Below are 16167 nucleotides of genomic sequence, written 5' to 3' on the forward strand. Positions count from 1 at the left end.
CCAGAAATTAAATTTAAGCATTATTTCATATCATTCAATTTAAGAATTTTTTAATGAAAAATAATTTTTGGACAAAATCACTTTTACTTATAGCGCAAAAAACCTCAATATGTGCTTGGAGTTCGAAAGTTTTATAAGTGAACATTATACTATGTTGGAGTTCGAAACTCCTAACTTACTGGAACAATTTAAGGCGAAATTTCAATATAGTATGTTGGAGTTTAAATTCAAGTTTTTAACATAAAATTTCTTCTTGTAACTTTATGACTAGGCTTGTTTGAAATCCAGGATCAATTATAGAGTTTCAACTTGCATTATCCTTGAATCCAAATGACAATAAATGAGATAGTTCTTGTCACATTATTTTATCAATGGTGTTTTTTGTTGAACTCGAGGACAAAATCTTAAAGTTTTAACTTGCAAATAGAAGTATTTGTCCAAATTTATTTTCGATTTAAAAAATAACTACTCTTTAGCTATATTTGGAAGGATGACTAAACTTTGTTTTTTTGTTCCTAAAAGTTTTCCTTGCAAGCCAAATGTAGGATTTGTCGTCTCCCTTTCTAAATACAACTTTTACTTCCTTTTACCGTTTTACAATTTTAGGAATTTATTCTACAATTTTAGGTATTCTCTACTGAAGGTTTTGGTTCAATTCAAATAATTGCCTTAATTGTCGATCGTTTTTTTTACTTATTTAGTTGAGAATACTAGTAGTTTATGTCTCTTAAATATACCACGTCTCAAATAGAGTCCCAAATCAATAGATTTCTACTCTCATTCTAACTCAAGAATCTTGGTGGAAGTGTTAGAATTGCAGTAGAAAACGAATTCCTTCCAACACAGTATATACACCAGAAAACAACAATTGCTTGCTTTCAACTGCACTTCATTATAAGCAACACCAGAAAGAAAATAAATGGACGAGTCAAACAAGTCTTTTGGGGAAATAGAAGAGATTTTGGACGATGTCGATCAAAGGTTTAAGCAGATCAAGAAATTTGGCATGTTTTACAGTCCACCGTATGATCACCACTTCTTGAGGTATAACAGAAATTCCAAAAACATGGTATCGGGAACTGACTTTTACCAAAGAATTGAAAAAGAATGGCTTTTATTGGGAAACAATCTTCCTAGTTCCATTCTTGTCCAGTCTTATGAAAAGAGGATTGATCTTATGAGGGCAGTCATAGTTGGTCCTACCGACACGCCTTACGCCCATGGTCTCTTCTTCTTCGATATACTTTTTCCAAGTAACTACCCAGATTGTCCTCCAAGGCTTCATTACCTTTCTTATGATGTTGACTCGAACCAATATTTGGACCCCAAGGGCAAGGTTTCCCTTAGCCTCCTGGAATGTGGAAGCCCGCTGACTAACTGGTATTGCAATGCTCAAGAAAAGTGGAATCCATGGAAGTCTAACATACTGCAAGTGCTCACAGCTATTCAAACATCAATATTGAGTACCAACCTTTTAAATCCTAATGGTGGAGAAGATTTGCAAGTTTTCCGCAACTCAAAATGGCTCAAATACAAGAAAGCCCTCACCTTGACATGCAAGGGCATGCTTTATATGCTGAGGGATCCCCCCATAAACTTCCATGATTTTGTAAAGGGATACTTCAGGACAACGGCTCACTATATTCTCCTGAACTACAGGAAACAAATGGATGACAGTGACGTCATGTTTCAACTTTATCATGAACTCTACAGGGCTTTCGAACGGAATGGAACTTATTGCAAGCACCATCCTTTGGTAGTGCCAACAGGAGTAGATCTTCAAGCAGAGGAGAAGACCAACAACAAAGGGTTTTTTAAGGACGTTACAACTATATTGAGTAACTTTGTAAGCTGAAAAAACCTGGGCCTTAGGAAAAACATAGTAGTTAATATGGTATGTGGATGAGTAGAATCTAATTTACAAAATCATTCTTTTATTTTTCAATGCTAGTGAAATTTACCTTATCGGATCATCATGTTTACCCAACCATTTATTGTTTGCTCTTCCAAATGCAGAGCAGTAAGCATACTGCACATTTTTCTGATGGTAATGATCACCTTTCACTTAATACAATTTCATACAGCGGATAGAAATTCGTTGTCCTAACAGTGTCTTCACCTCACTTAATGTCCATTAGGAAAAAAGGATCAAATACATGTTCAGCATATAGGTCCAAAGGGAGCAAAGAGGAATTAAGTTGAATGAAAGAGCAATTATTTTCTCCTTTGGCACTTCAAGTAGTATGCAGTATATCTGTTTCCTTACATCATATTCAGATCAAATTGAAACAACCCAACCTGTGTCCATGAGTGTTGCTTAAATAGACAACAGACCAGGTACTCACACAAAGTAAAGACATAACTCTGTAATAATTCAATTTAATATAGCATATTTAACTTTTTAAAGTTATTCGCCTAAAAGGTCTTCCGGAAACAGCCTCTCTAGCTCATCGAGGTAGAGGTAAGGTTTGCGTACACCTTACCCTCCCCAGACCTCACTTATTGGATATTAGTGGGTATGTTGTTGTTCTTCTAAAGTTATAATATTGATCCTTTTTACTCTTGTCCTTGGATTCATTGCTTCCACAGCGTAATGAGCTGTAAGGTAATCCAGTAATCAGTTCATGAGACTGAGTACACCTAATAGTTAACAGTTAGAAGTACTAAGGGTAGTCTTATGCTTTATAGTAAAAACCAGATGCTTATAAGAATACAACCACCCAACTGTCCTTTTCATAATTTAGGCAGAGATGCAATGTGTAATTACAAAAAAGGATAGTCAAAGATACCGAAGCATACATTGTGAGGTTTACCTCATTATGCCTTTCTGGATCTTACAAGTTTACAAAACTGTTTAACACCAAAATTAACCATTTTCCCCATAAAGCAAATTCATGTATTTGAAGTTGACTTCCACAGACACTCCATGGCATATTTAACGGGATTGTTTACTTGACTCTGCAGCTCTACAGTAAGGACTTGAATTGTCATTGGGAAGTTATGAGTGTCTCGCTTGAACTAGCTTGGAGCAATTAACATCAATCTTACCGTACATGTACATACAAATAAGGAATGGAAATCGTCATACAGAATAGCATGAATCGTAAACTAAAGATGGATTAAATGATGAATGCATAGACCTTTTGCAACTTAACATGTGACACCCAAATTACTGACTTATAAAGGGAAGAAGTAGAAGCATATTCCCACATCACTAAGTGTTAAATTAAGCAATTGTCTCAATTGGTTCTATGGCAAATCACCTCATTCATTCTATGGCCAGCTTACTCATCAATTGAGAACTAGAGAAAATAAAGATGACGAATAGTATCATGTTTACATTAAATTAAAATGAAAGGAAACAATAAAGTATTTGGAGCCAGGAACATTCATTTAGTAAGAAAAACAAAATAGAGTTTTGAGATCAAGATAATTTGACAATTGTTAACTAAAACTGCATGTCAAATGCCTCATATATCTACTGATGGACTTTGAATTCACCATCTGTTCTTATCCATTAAGTAGTTGATGCCATTGGCATTCTACCTGCCTCCTGCTTCCTCCATTCACTAACGAAGTTGTTATCATATCTGTTCCATCATTTTCGAACCTGTTCTAAGTATTAGTGAACTCTTTGTGGAAATGAGAGATGTTTATGCCGTGTCAGAAGAAAAAGACCAGTTTCCTTTTTAAATTGGTACTTCCAATTTAATTGTTACCATCTTCAGTTTGTTGAATGAGAGCTACTCTTAAACTGTTCACCGGAATTACATTGGGCGCTATATTGCTCGGACTCTTCAAATATGGCAACAGGTACATGTCGGATTCTCCAAAAGTAGTCTATTTTTTAAGAATCTGATATGGGTGCGGCATCAGTTTTGAAGAGCCTGAGCAAAACAGCTTGGGAGACCATGAACTTAAGCAAGTGAAACATAACAATCAAAATTACTCGATTCACCTATATGAAAACCACTATATCCATTCAGATCCCTAAGAAAAATACAAAAGAATGATGATTTCTAATCTATAACAGAGTCCGTTAGCCCATGGCAGAGAAAATTCAAAAGAGAATCTGCAGATTAAGAAGCATTATATATATAATAAAAGATGAAAGACTTACCTGAAAAGCTTCGTGGCTAACAAGATATTCCCAATCCCAAGAAAGAATGAATCAAATCAGTAAAGAACACGGAAACCCAGATGGGAAAAGAGGTCAAACGTCACAGCTCCCAATCACAAAAAATCTCTTCTACTGGGGCAGAGTTGACCACAAATCAAAGGAGCAGAGATTGGAAAAAACATATTACGAGTTTGTGCGTGAATCTAACAGACACACACCCATCAATCATCATTATGATGATGAGAAGGGTTGTCAGATTCACGCACAAACGTGAAATATGCCTCTTCCTCATTCTCCATTTCAGCTGGAAAAATGAAAAAAACAAAAAGGGGGCCGGCATTGGGCGGTGTAGTTGTTAGGGCGGATACCTAATGAAGATGAGTTAGGGGGAGAGTTTTTTCCCTATTTACTTATTTCTAACTCTATTGGATTCTAATGGGGGTGTTTGGACAATTGCACTTCCGAACAACCTCACTTTTTTTTTTTTTTTGGGAAAAAATTACACGTTATAATAAAATAATTTAATAGTAATGTATAAATAACACAAATACCAATCATTTTATAATTAATTACACCCTCTTCTACTTTTCTTAATTAGTTTACTCTCTCTCCCTTTTACTTTTTCATTAGACAGCATCCCCGTCCCTCTCATTCCTCCTCATTCTTCTTCTTCTTCTTTACATAAAAGCACCACTTTTTCTATTTCTTTCACCATTACCACAAGCTTTTTCAATGACTTTTTTTCTTCATCAAATGCAAAATTAACTTGAATTAGCTTGAGCAAATCCATCAATGAACTAAATACAAGTACATGATCACAAAAACACATCAATACACAAAATCTCAAATCCAAATTCTTTCACATCTAGTCTCCAGAAGAGTTAGTGATGACTTCCTAAATGATTAATGTTTAAATTAGATAGAATTTCCCCAATTTTGACTTTTTGTCATGTGAAGAATTGAATTAGCTTTTCAATGATATTAATTTCATCCAAATCCGGTATCGGAGTAAAAAGTTATGGACGTTTTACAGAGAACTGTCGAAACTGCCTAGAAGCGATGGTCAGGCCAGCGGACCGTCGAGCTAGCGATAGACCGTCGCCCAAGCTATCGCGACTAAGGTAGTGAACCCATCTTCTAGCCAAGTGCGACGGTCAGGATCGATGGACCGTCGCCCAAACCGTGCAGACTAGGTAGGAAGTTCAGTTCCTGGCCAAGTACGATGGGATGGATCGACGGACCATAGCCCAAACCATCTCCACTTTTGATCAGCGATTTTAAGCCATTTTTAAAAGGGTATTTGGGTCTTTTTCCACCCATTTTCCCCTAATTATACTAGACTAGAGCTCATAACTTTATTATTCATCCACAACACCAAATTAGGGTTTCTCTCAATGATCAATCCCCAAGAATAAGAAACCCTAGGTGTCTAATCCCAAGGCAAGAATTTAAGTTTTCCTCCACCAATCTTCAAGAAATCATCCACCCAGGTATGTAAAGTGTTGATTCATGGGTTTCTTTCACCCATGAAGCTCAAGAATCCCATTTTAAACTCATGAATTGTGATTTCCATGTGGTGAGTTGATTTTAATTATGTTGATGTGGTTGTATAAATACCAAGTTGGAGTATTTATATACTTTTCATGAAATTATGCTAGTATGTGGGTTTGGAAACTTTTAAATTGAGTTGATTAAAGTAACCATGATGTATGAACTTGTAATACCCCGTATATTTCTAAGCTAAAAAATGAACCGTTGTTCTTATACATGAAACCTCCTATCCTATGATTCATATTTGAGTACATGAATTAGGATGAGTATACTAGTGATAATAGAGCTTATGATGTGTTAAGCATGTTCATAAGAGTCACTTAAAGTAAGCCAAGCTAAGAACTTTTGAATCCACCAAGTTTTCGTGTGTGATTTTACATAGCTCATCTTTGAACGAGCATAACTTGGTTTATAGGTGATATTTTGGTAGATTTATACCCTCCAAATTGTAGAGAATTGAATAAGCTTTCCGTCGATACCAAATTCGCCTAAAACGGACACCCGGTAAAGAAGTTATGGCGATTTAAAGTTTCAACAGCGTCATTTCAGTCAGTGGCGCATCGCGCCGTAAGACAAAATGATGTTCGTCAATTTCCAGTGTCTCTTCGTGATTCCAGCACGTCGCGGTGAGTTTCCAGGTCACAAACGGGTGGAAAGGCGATGTCTCTGCGTCGCGCCGGGGGCCCAAATCGGGTAATTTTTACAGAAATTAAATGACGCATCTAGAGGGGTATTTTGGGTCATCTTTCCCCCCTATATAAGTCTCAAACACGGGATTGAGGCCCCAAATCAGCTCTTTATATTACTTTTTATCAAAATTCACTCAAGAACAACCAAGAACAAGTCTAGGGTTCAATTGGGGGTTTCAAATTCCAGGCTTATTTCACTACTATCTTCACGGATTATTAATCTAAGGTATGCGTAGTGTTCATCTATGGATCCAATCCGTTCATAGAGCTCAAGAACCATGTTTTAAATACTATTTTGTGAACTTTTTACGGTGATATGAGCATGAACATGTTGATGATTGTTGTTTAAGTTTTAAGATGATATCTAAAGGTGTTTTCATGGAATATATGTGGTTGTTAGTTGAAAACTATGAACTTTAGGTGGTGTAATATGGTGCAAGTTATGAAACACACCTATGCCTTAAATAATGCATACTAGGTGTTTGATAAAATGCTTGGGATGTTAGGAATTTATGTTTACATGGTTCCATGATATCTAAATGACAAGTCTGTATTAACTATATACTTAAATATGAATTCCATGCTATTGATGTGTTGCTATTGTTGTGGTATGAAGCATGTATGATAATGGATATGTATAATATGTACACGAAATATATCCATGAAATCCCTACAATGTTTAAGATGTTGAATAACTACATGAAGTATAAGATCCCTTACTTATGATATTATGAATTGTGGACTCCAATCTTGTGATCAAGTCATGTCATGTGTGTCAGTTTTCTTCTATCGAGTCCTGGGGATATTTGTTCCTGAAAAATATAGTTGTGTGCCTATAGCTATGTCATGTTGTCCCGATAGTCTCAGTCAAGCTATAATCTATAGAACTCAGTCAGTCATGTGACTCAGGAAACCTCAGAAATTTCATGATCTCAGTTAACTCTCAGATAGTAGTACTATTCTGTCAGTCAATGGAAGTTAGTTAATCAGTCCATGTACAGTCTGTTGAATCATGTTCAGTCTCTTCAGATGGGAGTAGAAGTTAGTACTGAGTAAACCCAAGGATGGGAACTTACCTACCAGTTTAGGGTGTGATTCTTAGCAGTCATCCTTGCGTTCCAGAACTATGTAGCCAGCATAGGTTGAGACATCTTAACCTGTCAGATTAGGGTTGATGAGGTGGCTTAACTTGTCAGTTCAGGGTTCTCACCGCTTTCGTTTCGAGTACCTGCCAACTAAGGGTCACTCACAACTGTCCTTACTAGTGGCGCGGTATTGACACCTCTCCAATCGGGGCAGAGATTGCCCCCCAGCTTAGCCATAATAGCACACATGGGGCATGTCGGTTAAATAACTACCTCCTGCAGTTTCAGACTCAGTCTTAGTAAAAGAACTCAGACAGTTCTTCAGATATCAGTATACCAGGATTGTTAGATACAGTCAAATTCAGTTATAGCACGGGACTCAGAAAGTTCCATCAGATTTAAGACTGTCAGACACAGTCGCCCATGCTATTAGAACTACAGTTTTAACCATGTCAGTTATCAGTAAATCATGTATTAGCATACAAATTTAGCTATCACGTACTCACATTCTCAGTTACCATGTATGTATGTTTGTACTCTTACGTTCATATTAGTCAGTTAGTTAGCATTATTCATTCATGTAAACCCTTTGCATTAGCCTACCTCACTTGTATACTCAGTACTCCAGTTGTACTGACGCATTTACGCTATGGTGCTTTCTTTTTATGTTACATCATAGGTTCAGAGACACAAGTTTCAGACCAGTAGTAGTAGCTGTATTCCAGTATACAGAGTTGCAGTGAGTCCTCTTCATTCAAGGATGATACGATGTTATTTTATTTCATTTATTGTTTCAGCTCAGTTTTGCTAGACGGAGTTAGTTGGAGACATGTTCCTTCAACTCCTTATTCAGACAGTATTTAGAGGTTTTTAAATTTAGTTTAGATTTGATTCAGTTTTCAGTTGTTTTGGGTATCTTTCACCCACATGGATGTTACTATTTTATAGATTTTTTATTCAGTTGAACCTTATGGCCTACATGTTAATATTTTCTACATTATTACATTATATATTGCAGTGCACAGGTACAGATATCAGTCATGGGTTAGCTTGTAGTCTTTCGGGGTCATAAGCACCATTAGCATTTTGGTTTAGAAAATCGGGGTGTTAAAAACTTGGTATCAGAGCTTAAGGTTCAATAGAGTCCTAGGAAGTCTGAAAGCCGCATCTAGTAGAGTCTTGTGCATGGGTGTGTTGCATGCCACATTTATATACAGGAGGCTATGAGATATCTTAAGAACAGTTTCCCTTCTTTCAGTATTCATGTCGTGCTAGTGAGCATAATCTCAAGTTATACTCTCAGTCTAATCTGTTCTTCTTTTATTTCAGAATATGGCCCCAAAGAGAAGAAACCAGCCAGCTCCTTAGCTCGAAGATCCTTTGGGCGAACATGTCTCTCATGCGGAGTTTAGAGCCGCATTCACCATACTTGCTCAGCCTGTGGCTACCTAAAATAAATGACCACCAGTTATTCTAGCCAATCCAATGGCCAATTCCACAGCAGCTAGGATTTGGGACCACCCGAATGAACCCTCCATCTTTCTTTGGGTCTAAATCTAATGAAGACCCTCAGGAATTCATTGACCAAGTCCAGAAGGTCATTGATATCATGAGAGTTACTTCTGTTCAGAGTGATGAGTTAGCGATATACCAATTACAGGATGTCTCTTATACTTGGTACAAATAGTGGAAGTCTGAGAGGGTAGACGATGCAGGTCCTATTGAGTGGGCAGAATTTGTCATGGCTTTCTTAGATAGATTCTTTCCCCAATAGCTGAGAGAGGCCAAAGTTCTTGAGTTCATAAACCTCAGGCAGGGAAATATGACAATTAGAGAGTATTCTCTTAGATTTACTCAGCTAGCCAGATATGCCTCTCATATGGTTACAGACAACAGGGCTAAGATGAGCAAGTTCATGTCAGGGGTGAATGATAGCGTGGTAAATGAGTGTAGATCTGCGATGCTGAACAACGATATAAATTTAGCCAGAGTCATGACCCATGCTCAGCAAATAGAGGAGCAGAAGGTTAGGACTAGGGAGAGACAGAACAAGAGAGCAAGGTCAGGCATTTTCAGTTTTGCTCAACCCAAATCAGAGGGAGAAAACCGTTCACAGTTTTGTCCCAAGTCATCAACTCCAGCTCATTCTTCCGCTAGTGTTCCAGCTCCTTCCTCCGCCAGTACCCCAGTGCCGAAATTCAGAGACAGCAACAGAGATAGAGCACGAGGTTCTAAATATCAGGGCAGTGTTAGCAGTGCCTAAATAAATCCCCTATGTCAGACTTATGGTAAGAACCACAAGGGTATTTACAGAGCTGGTAGTGATGTCTGTTTTGGTTGTGGCAAGCCGGGCCATAGGATTAAAGAGTATCCTCAGTCAGGTTCTCAGGGTCAGTAGAACCATTTCACAGCTCAGTCCGGTCACCTGAACCAGCAGGTTGCCACTTCCAGTGCTACTAGTGGGCAACACCCAAACAGACTCTATGCTCTTCAGACCCGACAGGATCAAGAAAATTCTCCTGATATCATTACTGGTATGTTACAGATTTTCCATGTTCATGTTTATGCTTTGCTAGACCCAGGTGCATCCTTTTCTTTTTTCACTCCATACATAGCAGGCAATTTCGGAATTGGTCCTGAAATTTTAGCAGAGCCCTTTTCAGTCTCTACCCCAGTGGGTAAAACCATCATAGCTTGGCGGGTATACAGGAACTGCCCGATTATGATATTTTAGAAATCTACGTTAGAAGATTTTGTCGAGTTAGAGATGACTGACTTTGATGTCATTCTCGGCATAGATTGACTTCATTCCTGCTATGCCACAGTTGACTGCAGAAATAGGATAATTTAGTTTTAGTTCCTGAATGATCCCATCCTAGAGTGGAAAGGTAGTACTTCAACATTCAAGGGTCAGCTTATTTCCTACCTTCGAGCAAGGAAAATGATTCCTAAGGGGTGTGTATATCATTTCGTGAATATTAAGGATTCTATTTCTAAATCTACCAATCTCAAATCAGTCCCAGTGGTTAATAAATATTCAGATGTCTTTTCCGAAGATCTTCCAGGCATTACTCCCGAAAGAGAAATAGACTTCGGTATAGACTTTCTCCCAGATACTCAGCCTAATTCTATTCCGTCATACAGAATGGCACCAGCAGAACTAAAAAAACTGAAAGATCAGTTGAAGGATCTCTTAGATAAGGGATTAATCAGGCCCAGTGTATCCCCATGGGGTGCACCAGTCTTATTCATGCGCAAAAAAGACGGTTCTCTCAGGATGTGTATCGATTACCGTCAGCTCAACAAAGTTACGGTCAAGAGAAGGTATCCACTTCCTAGAATGGATGACTTGTTTGACCAACTTCAGGGTGCCAGTTACTTCTCTAAGATAGACCTCAGATCAGGCTATCATCAGCTTAGAGTTAAAGAATGTGACATCCCAAAGACAGCTTTCCGTACACGGTATGGTCACTTTAAATTTCTTGTCATGTCCTTTGGTATTACCAATACCCCTGCAGTTTTTATGGACTTGATGAACCGGGTGTTCAAGCAGTACTTGGACATGTTCATCATAGTCTTCATAGATGATATTCTGGTCTATTCTCGCACTGAGGGTGATCATTCAGACCATCTCAGAATTGTTCTTTAGACTCTCAGGGATCATCAGTTATTTGCCAAGTTTAGTAAGTATGAATTTTGGCTAAGATCAGTAGTATTCCTCGGCCATATTATTTCTGGTGATGGCATTAGAGTATATCCTCAGAAGACCAAAGATGTAAGAAACTAGCTTTGCCCCATATCTTCATCAAATATCAGGAGTTTCTTAGGTTTGGCTGGCTATTATAGACGGTTTGTCGAGGGATTTTATTCTATTGCATCTCCTATGTCTAGACTGACTCAGAAAAAGGTTAAGTTTCAATGGTCAGATTCATGCGAGAAGAGTTTTCAAGAGTTGAAGACTCGACTCACCTCAGCTCCAGTTCTAGCTCTTCCAGATGGCTCAAACGATTTTGTAGTCTATTGTGATACATCCAAAGTGGGTTTAGGTTGTGTCCTCATGCAGCATAGTAAGGTCATAGCCTACTCCTCCAAACAGCTAAAGCCTCATGAGAAGAATTATCCTACTTATGATCTTGAGTTAGCAGCCGTAGTATTTGCCTTGAAGATTTGGAGGCATTATCTTTACGGAGTTCATGTAGATGTCTTTACAGATCATAAGAGTCTCTAGTATGTCTTTTCTTAGAAAGATATCAATCTTCATCAGAGAAGGTGGTTAGAGCTCTTGAAAGATTATGACATGAGCATCCTTTATCATCCGGACAAGGCCAATGTTATAGCCGATGCTCTCAGTAGACTGTCCATGGGTAGTGTTTCTCACATTGAGGATAGCAAGAAGAAAATAGCTCAGGAAATCCATCAGCTGGCCAGACTAGGCGTTCACTTAGTCTACTCTTTCGAGGGTGGTGTATGTGTTCAGAGTAGTTCAGAGTCATCTCTAGTTTCTGAGGTAAAAGAAAAGCAAGACAGGGATCTTAGCCTTGTCAAGCTGAAAGAGTCAGTTCAGAATTAGAAAGTTGAGGTTTTATCCCAAGGGGAAAATAGTGTTCTTCGTTGTCAGGGTCATTTGTGCATTTCGGGTGTAGATGGCTTGAGGCAACGAATTCTTGCAGAAGTGCATGGTACGCGATACTCTATTCATCCAGGGGCTACTAAGATGTACCGCAACTTGTGGGAGATCTATAAGTGGAGTGGGATGAAGAGAGATATTGTAGAGTTTGTGTCTAAGTGCTTTACATGTCAGCAGGATAAGATAGAGCATAAAAACCTAGTGGTTCCATATAGGAGTTCACCATTCTTACTAAGAAGTGGGAAGAAGTGAACATGGACTTCGTGATAGGTTTGCCTAGAACTCGTCATCAGCATGATTCAGTTTGGGTCATTGTATACAGAATGACCAAGTCAACTCATTTTCTTCCTATTCGTACTTCTTATTCAGTCGAGGATTATAACAAACTCTATATCAGGGAGTTGGTTAGATTACACGGTATTCCACTATCTAATATTTTAGATAGAGGTACTCAGTTCACCTCTCACTTCTGGAAAGCATTCTAAAAGGTTCTTGGTACCCAAGTTTATCTCAGTACAGCGTTTCATCCTCAGACAGATGGTCAAGTAGAAAGGACCATTCAGACTCTCGAAGATATGCTTAGGGCGTGTGCAATTATTTCCAGGGAAGTTGGTATGACCACTTGCCTTTGATTGAGTTTGCATACAACAATAGCTATCATTTCAGTATTCAGATGGCTCCATTCAAGGCTCTCTATGGTAGGAGATGTAGATCTCCAATCGGTTGGTTTGAAGTTCCTGAGGCCTCAATTATAGGTCCTGAACTTAGTATTCGATGCCTTAGAGAAAGTTCAGTTGATCTGAGAGAGACTCCGGGCTGCTCAGAGCCGACAGAAGTCTTATGTAGATGTTCGTAGAAAGGATCTCGAGTTTGAGGTCAATGACTATGTCTACCTCAATATCTCTCCCATAAAAGGAGTGAAGAGGTTCGGTAAGAAAGGAAAACTCATTCCCCGATATGTCGGTCCCTTCAGGATTCTCAGTCGCTTCGGCAAGGTAGCTTATGAGCTCAAATTGCCTTTAGATCTAGCCTCAGTTCATTTAGTCTTCCATGTATCTCTGCTCAATAAATGCATAGGTGACCCAGCAGTTGTAGTCCCTATTCAGAGCATTGACGTTCAGAATATTCTCTCTTATGAAGAGATGCAAGTCAAAATCTTAGACTATCAGAATCGTAGATTGAGGAACAAAAAAATCCCTCTAGTCAAGGTTCTTTGGTGAAATCAGTCTCATGAGGAAGCTACTTAAGTAGAAGCAGATATGCGTACCAAGTATCCTCACCTCTTCTCCGTCAATTCAGATTAAGCTCAAGGTAATAGTTCTCCTTAAGCGTACTCAGTTTCATGTTTATGTTCCCTTCATAAACTTGGTATCTATTACTGTTGCATATTCAGTCATGTATTCATGTATCAATCCAGTGTATAATCATGCATCAAATATGCATTCTCATTAGGAGAACTTAGTTATCAGAAGTCTTAGTTATGCATTCATGAATCAGTTACTCATGCATCAGATATGCATGTCCAGCATGATATTTTTAGCTTATCAGTCATATCCGTCATGAGATCATGTTCCAGTAGTCTATGTCTTGTACGTACTCCAGTTTATCGTCTCTCCTCATTTCATTCAGGCTCATTCGAGGACGAATATTTCCAAGGGGGAGATATTGTATTACCCCGTATAATTCTAAGCTAGAAAATAAACCATTGTTCCTACACATGAAACCTCCTATCATATGATTAATATTTGAGTACATGAATTAGGATGAGTATCCTAGTGATAATAGAGTTTATGATGTGTTAAGCATGTTCATAAGAGTCACTTAGAGTAAGCCAAGCAAAGAACTTTTGAATCCACCAAGTTTTCATGTGTGATTTCACATAGCTCATTTTTGAACGAGAATTACTTGGTTTATAGGTGGTATTTTGGCATATTTATACTCTCCAAATTGTAGATAATTGAATAATCTTTCCGTCGATACCAAATTCGCCTAAAATGGACACCCGATGAAGAAGTTATGGCAATTTAAAGTTTCAGCAGCGTCATTTCAGTCAGTAGCGCGTCGCGCTGTAAGCCAAAATGACGTTAGTCAATTTCCAGTGTCTCTCCACGATTCCAGTGCATTGTGGTGAGTTTCCAGGTCATAAACGGGTGGAAACGCGATGTCTCGGCATCACGCCGGGGGCCCAAATTGGGTAACTTTCACAGAAATTAAATGATGCATCTAGAGGGGTATTTGGGTCATCCTCCCCCCCTATATAAGTCCCAAACACAGGATTGAGGCCCCAAATCAGCTCTTTACATTACCTTTTATCAAAATTCACTCAAGAACAACCAAGAACTAGTGTGAGGTTCAATTGGGGGTTTCAAATTCCAAGCTTATTTCACTACTATCTTCACAGATTATTAATCTAAGGTATGCATAGTGTTCATCTATGGATCCAATCCATTCATAAAGCTTAAGAACCATGTTTTAAATACTATTTTATGAACTTTTTGTGGTGATATGAGCATGTACATATTGATGATTATTGTTTAAGTTTTAAGATGATATCTAAAGGTGTTTTCATGGAATATATATGGTTGTTAGTTGAAAACTATGAACTTTAGATGGTGTAATATGGTGCAAGTTATGAAACACACCTATGCCTTAAAGAATGCATGCTAGGTGTTTGATAAAATGCTTGGGATGTTAGGAATTTATGTTTACATGGTTCCATGATATCTAAATGACAAGTCTGTGTTAACTATATACTTAAATATGAATTCCATGCTATTGATGTGTTGCTATTGTTGTGGTATGAAGCATGTATGATAATGGATATGTATAATATGTACACGAAATATATCCATGAAATCCCTACATTGTTTAAGATATTGAATAACTACATGAAGTATAAGATCCCCTACTTATGATATTATGAATTGTGGACACCAATCTTGTGATCAAGTCATGTCATGTATGTTAGTTTTTTTCTATCGAGTTCTAGGTGTATTCGTACCCAAAAAATATAGCTGTGTGCCTAGAGCCATGTCATGTTGTCCCGATAATCTCAGTCAAGCTATAATCTATAGAACTAAGTCAGTCATATGACTCAGGAAACCTCAGAAATCTCATGATCTCAGTTAACTCTCAGATAGTAGTACTATTCCATCAGTCAACGGAAGTCAGTTAATCGGTCCATGTACAGTCAGTTGAATCATGTTCAGTCTTTTCAGATGGGAGTTGAAGTTAGCATCGAGTGAAACTAAGGATGGGAACTCACCTACTAGTTTAGGGTGTGATTCTTAGCAGTTATCTTTGCATTCCAGAACTATGTAGCCTGCGTAGGTTGAGACATCTTAACCTGTCAAATTAGGGTTGATGAGGTGGCTTAACCTATCAGTTTAGGGTTTCCACCATTCTCATTTTGAGTACCTGCCAGCTAAGGGTCACTCACAACTGTCCTTACCAGTGGCGCGGTATTGACACCCCTCCAGTCGGGGCAGAGATTGGACCCCAGCTTAGCCATAATGGCACACATGGGGCATATTGGTTAAACAAGTACCTCCCACAGTTTCAGACTCAGTCTCAGTAAAAGAACTCAGACAGTTCTTCAGATATCAGTATACCAGGACTATTAGATACAGGCAAATTCAGTTATAGCACAGGACTCAAAAAGTTCCATCAGATTCAAGACTGTCAGACACAGTCGCCCATGCTATTGGAACTACAGTTTCAGCCCGTCCAAGCAGATCCCTTAGAAGAACATGTCTTTCATGTAGAGTTCAGAGCTGCATGCACTACTCTTGCTAACTTAGTTGTTGCCCAGAATGAACGACCAGCTGTCGTTTTGGCCAACCCAGTGGCCGATTCATCTGTAGCCAGGATTTGAGACTTCACCCAAATAAATCCTCCATTCTTTTTTGGGTCTAAGTCAGACGAGGACCCTTAGGAATTCCTTGATCAGGTTCAGAAGGTTAATGATATCATGGGGGTATTCGAGACTTCACCCGAATGAATCCTCCATCTTTTTTTGGGTCTAAGTCAGACGAGGACCCTTAGGAATTCCTTGATCAGGTTTAGAATTTTACAGATATCATGGGGGTATCAGCC

General features: G+C 38.4%; 1 protein-coding gene and 1 long non-coding RNA gene across 2 annotated transcripts; one reads left to right on the plus strand and one right to left on the minus strand.

The window, feature by feature from the left end:
* The first annotated feature begins 684 nt into the window (after window positions 1-684).
* LOC107859034 (probable ubiquitin-conjugating enzyme E2 23) lies at window positions 685-2952 on the plus strand. Its single transcript, XM_016703899.2, has one exon. It carries the CDS (start codon window positions 920-922, stop codon window positions 1853-1855), a length of 936 nt encoding a protein of 311 aa, XP_016559385.1. The 5' UTR covers window positions 685-919; the 3' UTR covers window positions 1856-2952.
* A 420-nt stretch (window positions 2953-3372) lies between these two features.
* On the minus strand, window positions 3373-4587 carry LOC124897067. The gene is made up of 2 exons (XR_007053576.1): window positions 4121-4587; window positions 3373-3958 (listed from the first exon to the last, which is right to left on the minus strand). It is a non-coding gene; the product is annotated as an uncharacterized LOC124897067 (long non-coding RNA).
* Between the last annotated feature and the right edge of the window lie 11580 nt (window positions 4588-16167).

Source organism: Capsicum annuum, chromosome 1 (assembly GCF_002878395.1).
Source record: "Capsicum annuum cultivar UCD-10X-F1 chromosome 1, UCD10Xv1.1, whole genome shotgun sequence".
Lineage (NCBI taxonomy): Eukaryota > Viridiplantae > Streptophyta > Magnoliopsida > Solanales > Solanaceae > Capsicum > Capsicum annuum.

Coding starts and splice junctions, on each gene's coding strand:
- LOC107859034 (XM_016703899.2), top strand. CDS start 920: ATGGACGAGTCAAACAAGTCTTTTGGGGAAATAGAAGAGATTTTGGAC.